This window comes from Castor canadensis, chromosome 1 (genome assembly GCF_047511655.1).
Source record: "Castor canadensis chromosome 1, mCasCan1.hap1v2, whole genome shotgun sequence".
NCBI lineage: Eukaryota > Metazoa > Chordata > Mammalia > Rodentia > Castoridae > Castor > Castor canadensis.
In genome coordinates, this window is record NC_133386.1 from 187,652,349 (window position 1) to 187,668,712 (window position 16,364).

Below are 16,364 nucleotides of genomic sequence, written 5' to 3' on the forward strand. Positions count from 1 at the left end.
CTCCCTACCCAGTTCTGGGTAAAACCTGTTCTGCCCTCTTGTTCTAAGATTTTGTTGAAAAGAAAACATAAGGGATAATAAGAAAGAAATAGCATTTTTGCTAATTTGAGATAAAGATAGCTATACAGAGAGATTCCTAGCATTGCTTCCATTCACATATGTATTGCAATCCACATTGGTTCATCTCTACCAGACCTCTTCACTACTTCCTGGTCCCCTTCCCAAACTGGCGTCTGGGAGTTTAAGATTGCTATATTCACTCCTATACAGTGGGCACATCAACCACATCCAAGTTTTACATTTCCTTCCCTTTCCCTATTCCTCCCGTGCACGTTCTCCGCTTAGTGTGTGACCCATGTCCAATAATATTACTTCATTTGTTTTGGGTCTATTATCTGCATATGAGACAGAGAATGTGATTTTTGGCCTTCTGAGTCTAACTAACTTTGTTTAAGATGAGAGACAAATATATTCTTAATTATCCACAATTGCTTTACATCAGACACTGAGAGAGACAACATTAGTTTGAGTTGTAATGTAGCTGACATTTTCTTGTACATGATGATCAGCATCCATTTTATAATGAATTCCCTTCATAGATTATTAGTAAATCTTTGAACATTTGTTGCATAATTATTCTTTGCTCTGTGTTTATTTATTCGTAATTCCTACTTGCCTCTGACCATCTTTAGTAAACAATTATATATATATATGCATATATATATGTTATATATATGCATATATAATATATATAATATAATATATAATATATATATATATAAATTCTTTTTGGGGGGAGGGGGACTGGGAAAGCAAGAAAATGAGAGAGAAGAAAGTAGGAAAGAAAAGACAAAGCATAGGGATAATTTAAACAAACAAGTATTTTTCTGAGCCAACAAAAACAACAAATTTATACAAATTTGTCTTTAGAAGCTATTTTATTAACATGAGTATTCCAGCAAAATTATACATTAATAAAGTTCTGAGTACTCATGTTTAATATGTAAATTATCTGTATTTAATTTAAATTAAACTTTACCTTGTTTATGCAGGTTGCTCTGGAATTTTCTAAGAAATAAATGAATGTTTTGTTTGGTTCTGTTTTTCTAGATTTATTAACCTATTCTGTGTATTAGAAAAAAAATCTTTCACATACAATTTTAAAGACACTCTTAGGGTAGTATAACTACATGTCTTCCGTTTCTTTCCAAAAGTAGCTAAATCTTATCAGTTTATTCTCTTCTTGGTGTATGTTCATCTTAAGATAGCAAAACTTATCAGGTTTCACATTATTAATACCAACCATTTGTAATCACTGAATTTAGTTTGCTCCTATGTATGGCAGAGTTTAAAATATCCTTTAAAAATATTTTCAGTCTATGACATATGGAAGGAAAAAATCACTATATAGAATTCTCCTCAATACAGCTCAGTGTACCCAATAAATTATTTTTTAATAAAAGGGGCTTTTAGGTCAGATACATGTGACTCTAACTTTATTTTCCTTCTTTCTTCACTTTTAAATTTCGGTCATATGTTTTCTTCCTTCACACTCACTGAATGAAAAAAGAGTGATATATCAGAAAGTATGTCCAGAAATTATAGGCTGAATTTGTAAAATATAGTGACTATTTTTTTTCTTTTGTGGAGGTACTAGGGTTTAAACTCAGGGCTTCACACTTGCAAGCAAGCATTCTAGTGCCTGAGCCATACATCCAGCCCTTTCTGCTCTGGTTATTTTGGAGATAAGAGTCTCACATTTTGCACAAGTCAGCCTGGAACTGTGATCCTCCTGATCTTTGTCTTCCACATGGATTAGGATGGGAGGCATGTATCACCACACCCAGCTATTGTCTGAGATGCACTTACAAAGTCTGGCCTGAACCACAGTCCTTCTGATCTCAGCCACCCAAATAGCTAGGATCACAGGCATGGGCAACCACTGGCCAGTTAGTGACTTTATTCTTTTAGCAAGAGTTTTAATAATTTTATTAGCCACTATCAATGACTTTTAGTTCATAGTATTTTTAGAAACTCTTATAAAAACTAATAGCATATTAAAAGAAAAGTCATGATTTATTTTCAACAGAGATATGTCTCTAATGACTTTGTAGGTAAGCATAAATGAGAAATGTCTTTCATGGTTATTAACTTAAAATTCGATAGGCAGTAATTTAATTAAGTAACCAGGCCTAAAAATTGGCAACCAGATTATACATACCAGGGTAGAAATAAAATTGTAAACAAAATACTTTACTGTTTTTGTTTGTAAACAAGGCACATCTGTCTCCACAATAAAATCTCTGGTTCTCTTTAGTGGAACAAGCCAGTTGCCAAAAAGAGAAGACATGAAATGGTTTTGTTTGAAAAGGCCACTCCATGTATCAAGTTGAGATGTTAGTCTAACATATCTATTGTTGTTATATGAGAACACTTTTCAGGAATTTTGATATGCTTTTTCACATTTTAATTTACCTGTGAGGTAAGTGTGGTTTTTCTAGTTTGGAAATTGTAATCCATTAGTAAAAAGTATTTCATGTACTTTGTGATATATCAAGGTCATTAATCAGGTGTGTTTTCCATTGTAACATTTTTTATTCAAGTATGGATATATTCATGCATATTGATAAATTTTAAGACAATGTGCTATAGGAAGAAAAGATAGGAAATCCCCCCAATTAATGGGAATATAAAATCACTTTAATTTCAGGATGTGTTAACACAATAAAATTGACCAAGTAAATGAAATTATTTCTTCCTTTCCCTTCTATAGAGAAATTCATATGCTTGGATCCATCAAATTCTTCATCACGGCCTATCTCATTATTATTAAGGAAGCTAAGATGTCCTAAGAATCAAATGCAGATATAATTAAAAGACCTCTGTTTACTGAAGCTACTTAGTTTGGAATCTGTAAATCAAAACTGAAATGGAACAATTGTCATCAGAGTTGGATATATATGAGACTAGGTTAAAGAACCTGACTGAAGTCACCATGTTTATCTTGAGGGGATTCACAGATGATTTTGGTATTCAAGTGCTTTTATTTCTATTATTTCTTGTCATCTATCTTTTCACTCTCTTAGGGAATTTGGGACTGGTTGTTCTAGTCACTGGTGATTCTCGGCTCCACAACCCTATGTACTATTTTCTGAGTGTTTTATCTTTCTTGGATGCCTGCTATTCTACAGTTGTCACTCCAAAAATGTTGATTGATTTCTTAGCAGAAAATAAATCTATTTCATTTCTTGGATGTGCAACACAAATGCTTCTCTTTGTTACTTTAGGGACCACAGAATGCTTTCTGTTGGCTGCAATGGCTTATGACCGCTATGTAGCCATCTACAACCCTCTTCTGTATTCAGTGAGCATGTCACCCAGAGTCTATGTGCCACTCATCATTGCTTCCTATGTTGGTGGCATTTTACATGCTACTGTACACACAGCAGCCACATTTAATCTATCCTTCTGTGGATCCAATGAAATTAGGCATGTGTTCTGTGATATCCCTCCCCTACTTGCTATTTCTTGTTCCAATACTCACACAAATGGGCTACTACTTTTCTACTTGGTGGGCTTTATTGAGGTAGTCACTATCCTGATTGTCCTGGTCTCTTATGGCTTTATCCTGTTGGCTATTCTGAGAATGCGTTCTGATGAAGGAAGACAAAAAGTTTTCTCTACTTGTGGGTCTCACTTAACTGGAGTATCCATTTATCATGGAACCATTCTGTTCAGTTATATGAGACCAAGTTCTAGCTATGCTTCAAACCATGACATGGTAGTATCAATATTTTACACTGTTGTGATTCCCATGCTAAATCCTATCATATATAGTTTGAGGAACAAAGATGTAAAAGAGGCAATGAAAAAATTGTGGAGAGAATTTGGTTCATTATTAAAACATTTTTAGAAATGTATAAAAATGTTGGATGTCAGTCCAAACATGTGTGGTCAGAAACTAGAGAGGAAAATATTCTTGTTTTGGTTAACAGTGCTATATGTGTTAAAATATTTTTAAATAAAGCTTTAGTCAGCTCTCCCATGCAGTATTTTTCAAAAATTGTAATTCCTATGTGCTACGTTGTTCAAAACAATTCATATTTAATATACTTTGTATAAATGTTATTATTGTTTGAGTCTTGTGATTAATTTGAACTTTCCTTAAGTAGTGGTCATGTTCCCAAGATTGTGTAATAAAAATTAAATTTTCACATTTTTTGTAGTAAATTGTCAACATTTGTGATGGAGATATTTCCCCATTCTAGAATCCTTGTTAGGGCATTCTCAATTCTTACTTTTCCACCAAAACATGTCCTCACATGATGACATATATCTAAGCTACACATCTCTTTCTGTGTATCTCTGCCTCATAAATTTTCTTATACTTTCTTCACCTCTTTCAATCAAAGAAATTAACTGCACCCATTCTGAAACTATCAGAAATGTAGTGAAATGATACTTTGATGCTCATAGAATATGTTCTGGAGAATCAGAAAAACAAATAAAACTTGGTTATGGAACAAGCATTTATGTAAACATGCATGTGTGTTTATACATATATGTGTGTATATGTGTACATATATTTGTGTGTATACATACATACACACACACATACTAATATGTATGGCTACCATAAGATTTGAAAAATTAAACATCTTTTGGAATTTCTCTTATGCTAAACCCTTTGATAGTAGTTCTTGTTCAGTCACAGCCATGCCTATCTTTATCTACACAAAATGATTTTACATTTTTATCATGCCTCAAAAATATATGCCAATGGAACAAGCCAATAGAATGAAAACAGTCTTACTGCACTTCTACTCCCATCAACGTCTACTTTTTTATCCTATTTGACTTAGCTTTATCCTAATATTTGTCTATTGGAAAAGAGTATAAGTTCACCTTCCTTTCAATGAACATTTGTTTTTCACTAAACTTATTTTTCTTTGAATCCACCAGAACAGTCCATTCAAAGCATAAGTGATTGAACAATGTTCCTTTTAAGAATTATACTTGAATTGTGAATTTGAGATCATATAATTTTCATGCATCAGTTTCTAACCTTTTCTAACCAATTATGCAAAAGGAACTCAACCATCTACACTGAAACAAGAAAATATTTGCAGGCAAAATGTATATTCAAAACTTGTCACCAAAAAAATTGGGTTGAGAGATGTCATACTATCTTATAGACAACATTTTGTTTTATGAAAGTCAAGCAGGGCCCTACAGTCTCATCCTTGTAATCATAGCTGCTCAGGAGGCAGAGATAAGAAGGATTGCAATTCACAGCTAGCCCTTGCAAATAATTCACCAGACCCTATGTAAACAAAAACCATCACAGAGAAAGACTAGTGGAGTGGTAGAGTGTCTGCCTAACAAAAGTGAAGCACAAAGTTAAAACCCAGTGTAAAATGTCAGACTACATGGACTACTACATCTTAATATTTACTTTGTGTTTTATGTAAGATTAAATAATAGTATAAAGGGGTTTCACATGAAGATTACATATTGCTTACACTGTATTTTGAGCATTTCTACCCTCCCCTCTATTATATTACACTAAGCCTCTTTGCCTCTTCCTCAATTTTAAAAACAATATTTAGTGCATTTCTTTATGTGATCTCCATGAATATACAAGTAACATACCTGAATTCTTTTCAGCCCCTGTTGCTCTCTCCATTTACCTTGCCCCTCCCATTGAACACCCTTAAGTTATTTTTATCATTTTGATCCAAGTTCCACATATATCAAAACTTTATGATATTTGGCTTATTAGAGCTTGAATTATGACACTCAATATGATCAAGTGTCAGTTCCATCCATTTTTCTGCAAACAATGTAATTCTACTCCTTTTTATTGCTAAGTAATACTCCATTGTGTATATATACCACATTTTCTTTATCCATTCATTGGTTGTTTGGCACCTAGGCTGATCATCACTTGGCTATTGTGAATAATGCTCAAATATGAATGTAATAAATATGAATGTGAAGGTTTTTCCCTCATATGTTGATGTATACTTCTTCAGATATATGCCCAAGCATTATCTAGTAGGATCATAAGGTAGGTTTATTTTTAGTTTTTTTGATGAATCTCCATCTTGATTTCTACAGTGGCTGGACAACTTTACATTCCGCTCAATCATCTCTGAAGTTTCCTTTTTCACCACATCCTTGCCAGCATTTGTTGATTGCTTTTATTTATTATATATTGACGAGAATTATCTGGAAGAAAAAGGTAAGTACTTCAAAAATATGGCTAAATATCCATGTCCAAATATTTTAGAAGCAATTGCGGTATTTCCTTTTTATCACAGATGAGGAAACAGGAGCACACCAATGTGAAGGAATTTGTTCAGTGACACACATAGCTCCTGATTGTACAAGGATTCAATTGCAAGCTACCTGAGTGCTGAGTTCTTGTTTTGAGCAAGCTATTCATTAAATGAAAAAAGAGGCTTATATTTTTCTTTTCCAGCCTCACTATTCAGCCTCATTAAATGTACTTTAGGAAGTATTGAACAGCCTCATTAAATAAATGGCAGAAAAAAAGAGGAAAATATTTACATTTAAAATATTAGAAATGTCATTTCGACAAGACTTGATAATCTGTTTTACTTGAGTCATGAAGAATTTTCAAGTTTTGAGCCTGTGTAGTTAAAAACACAAAGACAAATTTTTTAGTGAGGAGAAAAGAAGAAAGATGGAATAAAAAGAAAGGAGGGAGGGAACAAAAGAAAGCAAGAAGAACATCATTTTGGAGCTGAGTGCTTGAGAGAAGTTAAACTATACTGATTCTGAGATTTCATTGCTTTACCAATGAGGAGACCAAGAACCTCAGAAACATTGTATGGTGGAAGTGGAGCTACCCAGAAAGGACATATTTGAAATCATAATACTGGATAAGGTATAAAGAGGCTTACATAAATTCTACTTCCTCACAGGATTTGGAAAGCTGTAAAGTATATACCACCAAATCTAATCATCTCAAAAGCCAGATAATTACAAAACACTGACTTTTGGTGAGTCTAGCAGAGATCTGTGTCAAAAACACACAATCTCAGTTCCTAGGAGATAAACCTCTTCAAATGGAGATAAGATACATGAACTCTTTAGAACACAGTGTAGGAGAAAATTTGTTCATCTTTTGAACAGATAAGGAGAAATCAACTTACATATAAAATTATTAAAACTGACCAGGGAGGCTTCCTGGTATTTATCTCAGACTCTGTTCTTACACTGACTGTTTAGAAATTGGAGGCAAAGTAAACCTATGCTATGTTCACCTCAGCCATGATTGTTCTGCATTGTGAATTGGTGACAAAAAAGTAAAATAAATTAATTAACTAAATAAATAAATAAACTGACCAAGAACTACTGGAAAAAACTGAGATCCCTACAATGAAAGGATTTACATTCTTTCTCAAAGTCTTTTCTGCATGCCTTTACTGAATCTTTATAAAAATTACAAAATCTGCTTTTATAAATTGAGGTGTTTCTGGTAGTCTGTGACTATAGACCCTTCAAAAGTACTGGCATGAAAGTTCAACTCTACAGGAAAACCAACATGTATAAATTATCAATTTTTCCATTAGAAAAATGGAAACTATGAGGAATTATGCAATGAAATTCTAGAAATAAAAACACATTTTCACACTTACAATATTTAAGAAAAAAGTTTTCCTTCTATGAGATCATCAGTAATTATATGATGATGAAAGTAATTATATGATGATTCATTTTATCAATGAACTTGAAGATAAGAAAATCAGAGCAATTAATTTAATGGTAACAAAGTAGAAATAAATGTATCCCCAATAGTTTTACAAAAAAAAATCTGTCTCATGAACATGTAATCTGATTTTCATAAGAATACTAAAGAGAGACTCCAGTAGAAGTATTTGAAAATATAACGGCCAAACATTTCTAAAAATAAACATCAAATTGTACTAATGAACTTAGGTTGGGTCTTTTCTGTCAAAGAGTTTAATCAATAACAAACACCGTTACAAATGTTAGTCTCCCTAACTTGTTTTCCATATGCTTTATGAGCTCCACTTGACTTCATAAGAAGTCGGGGTATGAACAAAGGTTGTTTTTCATAGCTGAATAAGTTCCAATCTTCACAGATGTCCTGGTTCTGACGTTTATGACCTAAAACAGCTATTGTTTTACTGAACCTTTAAACTTCTTGCCACTAAGGCTCTTTACCTGATCTGTCAGCATTCAAATTATCCAACTGTGTAGACTGTGAACCTGAAACTCCACGATCCAGGTAGGAGAACAGTGTTATGTTTGAGATAAAATCTGAGAGGACTTCCCGCCCAGTGTGCTTGCTTACTGGACTCTTTGTAGATTGCACACTGTTTTGAAGAAGTACATTTTGCTTTGTCCAGTGGCTTCTGAGTTGTGTCATCTCTTTATTGACAACCCAATATTATGAATTCATTTCTAGTGAAACTATAGGTACCAAAAAAATCAGAAGCCTCAAGGAAGCATGAAGGATATATTAGATCAAATTCTAAAGAGAAACAGAGTTTTTATTATACAGAGAGGACAAATATTTATTATAAGGAACTGGATGTTGTGAATATAGTAGCTGCTAATTCTACATTCCTCAGATAGTCAGTAGACTGGTGAACAGGCAGAACTGACAAGTTATTTCTAGCCTAAAGGCAGTGGGTTAGAGAGGAGGGAGAGTCCCTGATACGAACAAAGTTCAAAGGCATGCTGCTGGGGAATTAGCTCTTGCTCTAAAGAGGCTGATCTTTTGCTCCATTCTGTCCTGCAGATGATTGCTTGATCCTCATCTACAGTGTGTTGGGCAACTCAAATCCACCAACCTCAATATTTATGTTATTCAAATCATCCTCACAGCTACATGCAGATTAATTTTTCCCAAACATGGATACCCATGACCAGTTTCAGTTGACACATTAAAATCAGTCATTACAAATCTAATCCTTGCAAACTTGACATTCATATGGATATACTTAAACCATATTTGATTTCCAAATGAAGAAAATAGTGTCATACTTCTGATGAATATGACATTCTATTCTAATTACAGCCAAAAATCTCCTAGCCCTCTTTCTGCAAAAGAAAATGTGAAATCCTTAATTGATATCTATTCTTCTTGATATCCTAAAACTTAAATGTCAAGTTAACAATATTTAAGTAATTTGATATAAAGTCAATAAATCTTGTGTGTCATAGTCTGTTGTGAGCTACCATTACTGAGTATCTATGACTAGGTATTGTAATGATTATGATTTGATTATAATTAGTTTTGCCATGCTGGGGTTCAGAACCAAAACTTCATGCATGCTAGAAAAGTGCTGTGCCACTAATTTATATATCTAGCCAGGTGAGACTGTGTAATTTATAAACAGCAGAATAGTAATTCACTTTGTCTCAGTTCTGAAAGCTGGGAAACCCCTGATTACAATATCAGTATTTAATCTCTGGCAGGAGTCTTTCTACTGAGTCCTCATGTGGTAAAATGTGGAAAGACAAGAGAGGGAGCATTCCAAATACTTCAAGCTTCTTTCATAAAGACCTTAGTCTCACTAATAAGAAAAGAATCTTTTTGATAACTACCTCTAAAGACCCCACTATCACAATGACAGCATCTGAATTTTGTTGAATACATCCAAGCCATTTCACCTGACCTATGTTCTTCTCATAGAAAAATATATTTATTTCATCTCAATAGTTTCAGATAGTCTTTGCATATTCCAACATCAACTCAAAGTTCTAAATTCCAGATTCATTAAAATTAGATAGGCATGAGATGCAAGACAGATTCATCCTGAGATAAATTTAACTTCAGCAATTAGCCTAGGCAATCAAATGAGTTTTTTTGGTTGTAAAACACAGAGGCAAAGTAGACACAGAACAACCATTCCTATCACAAAGGTAAAAAACAGAACTATGAAAGGAGTAACAGGGCCTAACCTTAAGACTTAATAGCCAAACAACATTCAATCTTAAGACTGGAGAGCGATCTTTCCTGACTTTACATCTGTCCTACTGACAAAATTGGGGCAAGGTATTGGGACCCAATAGCCATATGCCTGCCTGCATTCATGGTGTTGCTGGCCAAAATGCCTATGTCAGCTCTCATGCATTGAAGTATTGTGCCTTTGGCTGTGCATTTCCCAGGATGATGCAGCACACTGATGGCTCTAGAAACCACAGGTCTTAGGTGTGGCAATGCACCCATGGCTACACTAAGCACTGCCATAGTGGATGGTCTCTGCATTAATTCAAGCCTTGTGTCAATTCTCCTCCTTGACAAAGGGGCTATCAAAATGGAGGAAACCATATCTCCACAGCTTGTGCACTCTGATAAGGAGCTTCAGTGATACAGCTGTTCACTTTTGGGTAATGACTGCATGTCATGCAAAAACATCTATAAACCAGTATGGAGGCATTGTTTAGCCCATTAATACACGGTAGGGAGCTCCCTATGCGACTGAGAAAGAGAATGCAATCTGAAAGGATTGTGAACAATGGTGTCTTTGGACAGTTCATGTAAATTTTCTGGGCCTTTGGAGCATGCTAAGGCCCTTTCTTCATCATACAACTTTGATTCAGTGAGGGAGTACTTCTGGACATACCAAAATTTGACATTAGAAAATAGCATTTTCCATGGAAAGCTGAAGTCTTGTGGAAACTTGGTAGTTCTTTGCTAAAACTCAGTATTTATCAAAGTCCACCACAACCTATAACTATTTCTCTAAAGATTGTTCATCAATAGATGATGACCGGGCCCTGATCCAAAATCTTCAAGGCACATATAGGGGGATTGAAAAATGCTCCAAACAGTATCCCTGTTCACCTCTGACATCTCAAGAACTTTGATCTCCTGTCTCTAAAGAACAAATAGTCCCATTAAGTATTTTGTACCCTCCTAGGCTTAATGAAAGTGTTCCTCAGTTTAGAAAGGATCTTGCAATATACTCCATAACCCTTGACACCTAGAACTTCTACTGAATTAGAAGGCCCATGAATTTTTATTAGATAGTTCTCCACTATATGCCAAAAAATGTCTGATGAGCCTAGAATAGCTGCTACTTGTTCAGCAGGTCTATCCAGTATACTATCAAGATACTGTTCCAATATGACATATTCTGGAAGATAAAGATGTTTGGGTTTCTGTGAACCAAGTTATGATGTAGGGCTGGAGAGCTGATATACCACTGAGTAGGACAGTGAACTTGCATTTGAAACCTAGCTGCTTCTGCTGGTATTTATTAACAATGAAATGCATCTACTTGGACTTAATGCCTTCATCACTGCTGATCCCCCAATGGCCATGCTTTCATTTTGCCTTTATAAAATGGAACACGATGACTTAACTTGGTGGGCTCTATATTCACAAGGTATTGCCTTTAAAACCTCTGATAATGGAATTGTCAGGTATTTAATCAGATATGGAATTAAACAGGATTCAGTTGTACAATGTAACTGACTTCAATATGTTTATGTTAATGGGCTTCATATGATTTTGACCTGCAAGTCATCTTATTTTTACTATTTCTTGCCATCTATATTTTCATTGTGATAGGAAACCTGGGACTGGTTGTCCTGGTCACTTGGGATTCCTGGCTTCACAACCCCATGTATTATTTTCTGAGTGTTTTATCATTGTTGGATACCTGTTATTTTCCAACTGTTACCCCAGAAATGTTGGTCAATTTCCTGGCAATGAATAAATCCATTACATATTCTGGTTGTATATCACAGATGTTTCTCCTTGTTACTTTTGGAAGCACAGAATGCTTTCTGTTGGCTGCAATAGCATATACTGATATGTAGCCATGTACAACCCTGTTCTGTATTCAGTGAGCATGTCACCCAGGGTCTATGTGCCATTCATCATTGCTTCCTATGTTGGTGGCACTCTACATGCTACTCTACACACAGTGGCCACATTTACCCTGTCCTTCTGTGGATCCAATGAAATCAAGCATGTGTTCTGTGATATTCCTCCACTTCTTGCTGTTTCTTGTTCTGATACTCAAATGAATCAGCTTTTCCTCTTCTACTTTGTGGGTTCTATTGAAGTAGTCACTGTCTTGATTGTTCTGGTCTCCTATGGCTTTATCCTGTTGGCCATTCTGAGAATGTGTTCTGATGAAAGGAGACAAAAAGTTTTCTCTATGTATGGGTCTCACTTAACTGGAGTATCAGTATATTATGGAACAATTCTCTTCATGTATGTAAGTCCTAGTTCCAGTTATGCCTTGGAGCATAACATGATAGTGTCAACATTTTATGCCATTGTGATTCCAGTGTTGAATCCCATCATCTATACTTTGAGGAACAAAGATGTAAAAGGAGACAATGAGAAAATTATTTAAGAGCAACTTTTATAAATGAAGTTCATTTTATAAGTTGAGTAGATTTTAATACTCATGTTTGTAAGTCTATATCTTTATGCCTAGAAAACAAGGAAAAATTCTTGATTATAATTAAAAGTGCTTATATTCCTTAAAGATTTCACAGAAAGCATTATCCATTCCTGTAATACAGTGTACCATAAATGCCAATGTATTGCATCATTTACATACAATTGAGTATCTTCAAGCATATGTGCATTAAATAATGATACACCCACATTTCTGCCTTCACAGCATTTTGTAACTTGATTTACAATGGTTATGTGCAAATAATTTCCTCTGGATTCTCTGAATTCAGATGTCTTCACTTTGGTCATAAGTCTCTGGGACTCACTATGAATTTAATTATTCCATCTTCAATCCCTCTGCTTCCAGATGTTACTGCAATTGTCTCATCTGTTCACATACTCAGATCAAGCCAGGCATTACTATCTGCATTACACCTGCTTAGCTCATGCATAGATTTTTCTTTCATTAATAGTTTTTCCTTTCCACTATCTGATATTTTCTTTATCCAACATTTTAGTAGAAATGGATCAGATTTATGTGAATTTCCAGAAAATACAATGGTAACAGGCAACAATGTTTGTTGGGAGTACACACAAGTATGAAGAAAATAAATAAAAATATATCTTAAAGGATACCTTACAAAAGGCTACTATATACATGACTTCTCCAAGATTTGAAAGCTGGCCTGTTTTGATGCTGTGATTCTTGTTCCTGATTTCCAAGTTATGACTCAGTCCCTAGTTCCCTTTTTGTCCTAGATCTGTGAGTCATGTTCTTTTGCTTGTTATTGAAAAATTTTAAACATGTTAAGCAAGGCCCAAGTTAAAAACTATGTTTTCTACTTAAATTTATATTCCTATTTCATTTATTATAGTCTATTTACAATTGTCCTAAGATTTCTGTATATAAAGGATCATGACTAAATATCTACTTTTAAAGATTTTCCATCATTTCCCAAGGTGGTGATCATCCTATAACTGTACCAGAAAAATCTCAGCAGATTATAGCAATCAAAACAACATTCCTTTGAGTTAATACTTGAGTAGCCCAGTGGTGTATCACTAGCTTAGTATGAGTGAGACCTTTGGTTCCATTTGAAGCCCCACAATAAAAATCAAGGAGTTAAATTGTAAATGTGTGATTGAGATTAAAAATAATAATTTTTAGTAATTAAGTCTTTGATTTTGTTTTCTGCTCCATTAAGCAAAAAAGAGCCACAATCTCTACTGGAACAAGTAAGTATTTGAAAGAATATATATTTTTTAGAGGAAACATATTCAAAGTGCCTCTAAAAATAAAACAATCTGGTTTTAAGAGACCCAGCACAGGCTATCGTTGTATGTAAGAGTTTATCTTATAAAACTAAGGAACTCAAAGACATAAGACGTTGTTTATCATACACAGTAAATGTTAAATGACAAGACGACAGAAAGTAGAATTCATGCTTTTCTTCTAAGGAATGATAATTCATTGGTAGATTTGTTATTGTTACTTTTCTTTGGCTTTGCTTTACTTTCTTTTTAAAAATATCTTTTTTTTGTACTTATTTTATTGTGTGTCTCTCACTATTCCTTTCTTTTTTTTTTTTGTGGTACTGGGGCTTCAATTAAGGGCCTACACAGTGAGCCACTCCACTAGCCCAGGCTGGCTTCAAACTGGAAACATCCTGATCTCTATCTTCTGAATAGTTATGACTACAGGTGTGAACTATGAGCACCTGGCTTCTCTCACCTTATTCCTATGCCTTCATACTATCTACTTCACTCATATATCTTGCAATTTCTCTTTTCTGTGAGCCTATGCAAGACTTGAGTTTGCATGCATTATAGCAATCTGAATTCCAAGGAATGATAAGATCACAAAGAAACCCTTGAACTTTTTGACTTTCAGCAAATGGCATGAGGAAGATTTGGCCACACTGCAAGCATGTATGAATAACTCAGGAAGATGTGGGAAGTTGGAAAAAGCAAAGAGTCCTGAAATGACAGCATTTACATTACTCTCAGTGACTTCCCTAAGACTAAACAGAGTGCTCATAATAATATCTTAAATAATCAACAGGCTTAAATACACATATTCCTCATCATCTTTTACTAAAGCTATTGCAATTGCTTAAATAAATTTCTAGTGGAGAGGGTAAACATCAAGAAAAGATAGTAGGAAACTACAAAAAAGTGTCCAGTGAAATATGGGAAATAAACATAGACATACACAATCACATGCATGAATCAGAGACAAATAATTCCTCCAATAAGCCCCTTAGTAGAGCCCCAAAGTTTAAAAAAGGATCTGCAAACATGAAAATAAAGACACCCAGGTGTGGGCACATTTGATAAGAAGCACACTGAGTACTCTAACATTAATGGTACTTATGGAGAACAAGTGGATTGGTATTTGGCTTTAATGTACCCTAGGGTGGGTGTTCCACTTTGTTTTGGACACATTGTACATTCAATCAATTTTGTGGGTACACTGTTTTGACATTATCAATCAGGCCTAGAGATACTATGTCTGTTCAGTTTTCTAAATTTGAGTCTCTGTGATACAGATGTCTGTTTTCCTTGATCATCTCCTTAAACAAAAGATGTTTATTTGAGTTCAAACTATATTACAGAGCCATATCAGTAAAACAGCCTGGTACTGGCCAAAAACAGATATGTAGACCAGTGGAACAGAATAGAAGACTTAGAAACAAATCCACACACCTATGCCCACTTTATTTTTGACAAAGCCACCAAATACATACAATGGAGAATAGACAACTTCTTTAACAAATGTTCCTGGGAAAAGTGGTTATTTACCTGTGGAAAACTGAGTCTAGATCCATGTCTATCCCGTGTACTAGTATCAACTTAAAGTAGATCAAGGATCTTAATATCTAACCGGAAATTATGAAGTTAGCACAGGAAAGAGCAGGGAATACTCTGGAAGCAATAGGTATAAGAAAGGACTTCCTCAATACAACTCTATCATCCCAGAAACTAGGAGAAATGATGGACAAATGGAACTGCATGAAATTAAAAAGCTTCTGCACAACAAAAGAAGTGGTCTCTTAACTGAAGAAACCACCCACAGATTGGGAGAAAATATTCTCTGCCTATACATCAGACAAAGGCCTGATAACCAGAGTATATAGGGAGCTTGAAAACTAAACTCCCTGAAAATCAATGAACCAATAAAGAAGTGGGCAACTGAACTAAACAGAACTTTGTTAAAGGACGAAATCCAAATGGCAAAAAACACATGAAAAAATACTCACCATCCCTGGCCATACAGGAAATGCAAATCAAAGCCATAGTAAGATTCAACCTCACTACTGTTAGAATAGCTAGCATCAAGAATACCACCAAAAACAAATGTTGGCAGGATGCATGGAAAAAGGAACCCTCATGCACTTTTGGTGGCAATGTAAGCTAGTACAACCACTTTGGAAAACAATATGGAGGCTTCTTAAAAAACAAACATAGCTCTGCCATATGATCCAGCAATACCACTCCTAGAGATAAACCCAAAGGAATGAAACTCAGGTTAATCCAAAGGCACCTGCACACCCATGTGTACTGCAGCACTATTCACAATAGCCACATTATGGAAACAGCCAAGATGCCCCACCACTGACAAATGGACTAAGAAAATGTGATATTTATACACAATGGAATTTTACTCAGCCACAAAGAAAAATGAAATTTTGTCATTTATGAGCAAATGGATGGAAGAGGAGAACAACATCTTAAGAGAAGTTAGCCAGGCTCAGAAATTCAAAAAACATATGTTCTAACTTATATGCTTATTGTAGGCCTAAAACAACTGCAGGAATATTATTGGATATGGTCACATGCTAAGGGGAGAACACATACAGAAGAATAAGGAAGGGAAACATAAAACTTGCAAGTGTTTGGTGTGGCCACTGTACAGGAGCTAATAAAGTAATCTTAAAATGAT

At 34.7% G+C, this 16,364-nt stretch overlaps 1 protein-coding gene and 2 pseudogenes across 1 annotated transcript; all 3 read left to right on the top strand.

Moving 5' to 3' along the window:
* The first annotated feature begins 2,929 nt into the window (after positions 1 to 2,929).
* LOC109702087 (olfactory receptor 5T3-like) lies at positions 2,930 to 3,913 on the top strand. The gene has a single exon (XM_074050400.1). It carries the CDS (start codon positions 2,930 to 2,932, stop codon positions 3,911 to 3,913), a length of 984 nt encoding a protein of 327 aa, XP_073906501.1.
* A 3,296-nt stretch (positions 3,914 to 7,209) lies between these two features.
* Positions 7,210 to 7,332, top strand: LOC141416687 (small nucleolar RNA SNORA51; annotated as a pseudogene).
* Positions 7,333 to 11,444: 4,112 nt separating this feature from the next.
* Positions 11,445 to 12,393, top strand: LOC109676755 (olfactory receptor 5T9-like; annotated as a pseudogene).
* Positions 12,394 to 16,364: the final 3,971 nt, after the last annotated feature.

Bases quoted from the DNA above. Each gene is read 5' to 3' on its own strand.
- LOC109702087 (XM_074050400.1), top strand. From the start codon at position 2,930: ATGGAACAATTGTCATCAGAGTTGGATATATATGAGACTAGGTTAAAG.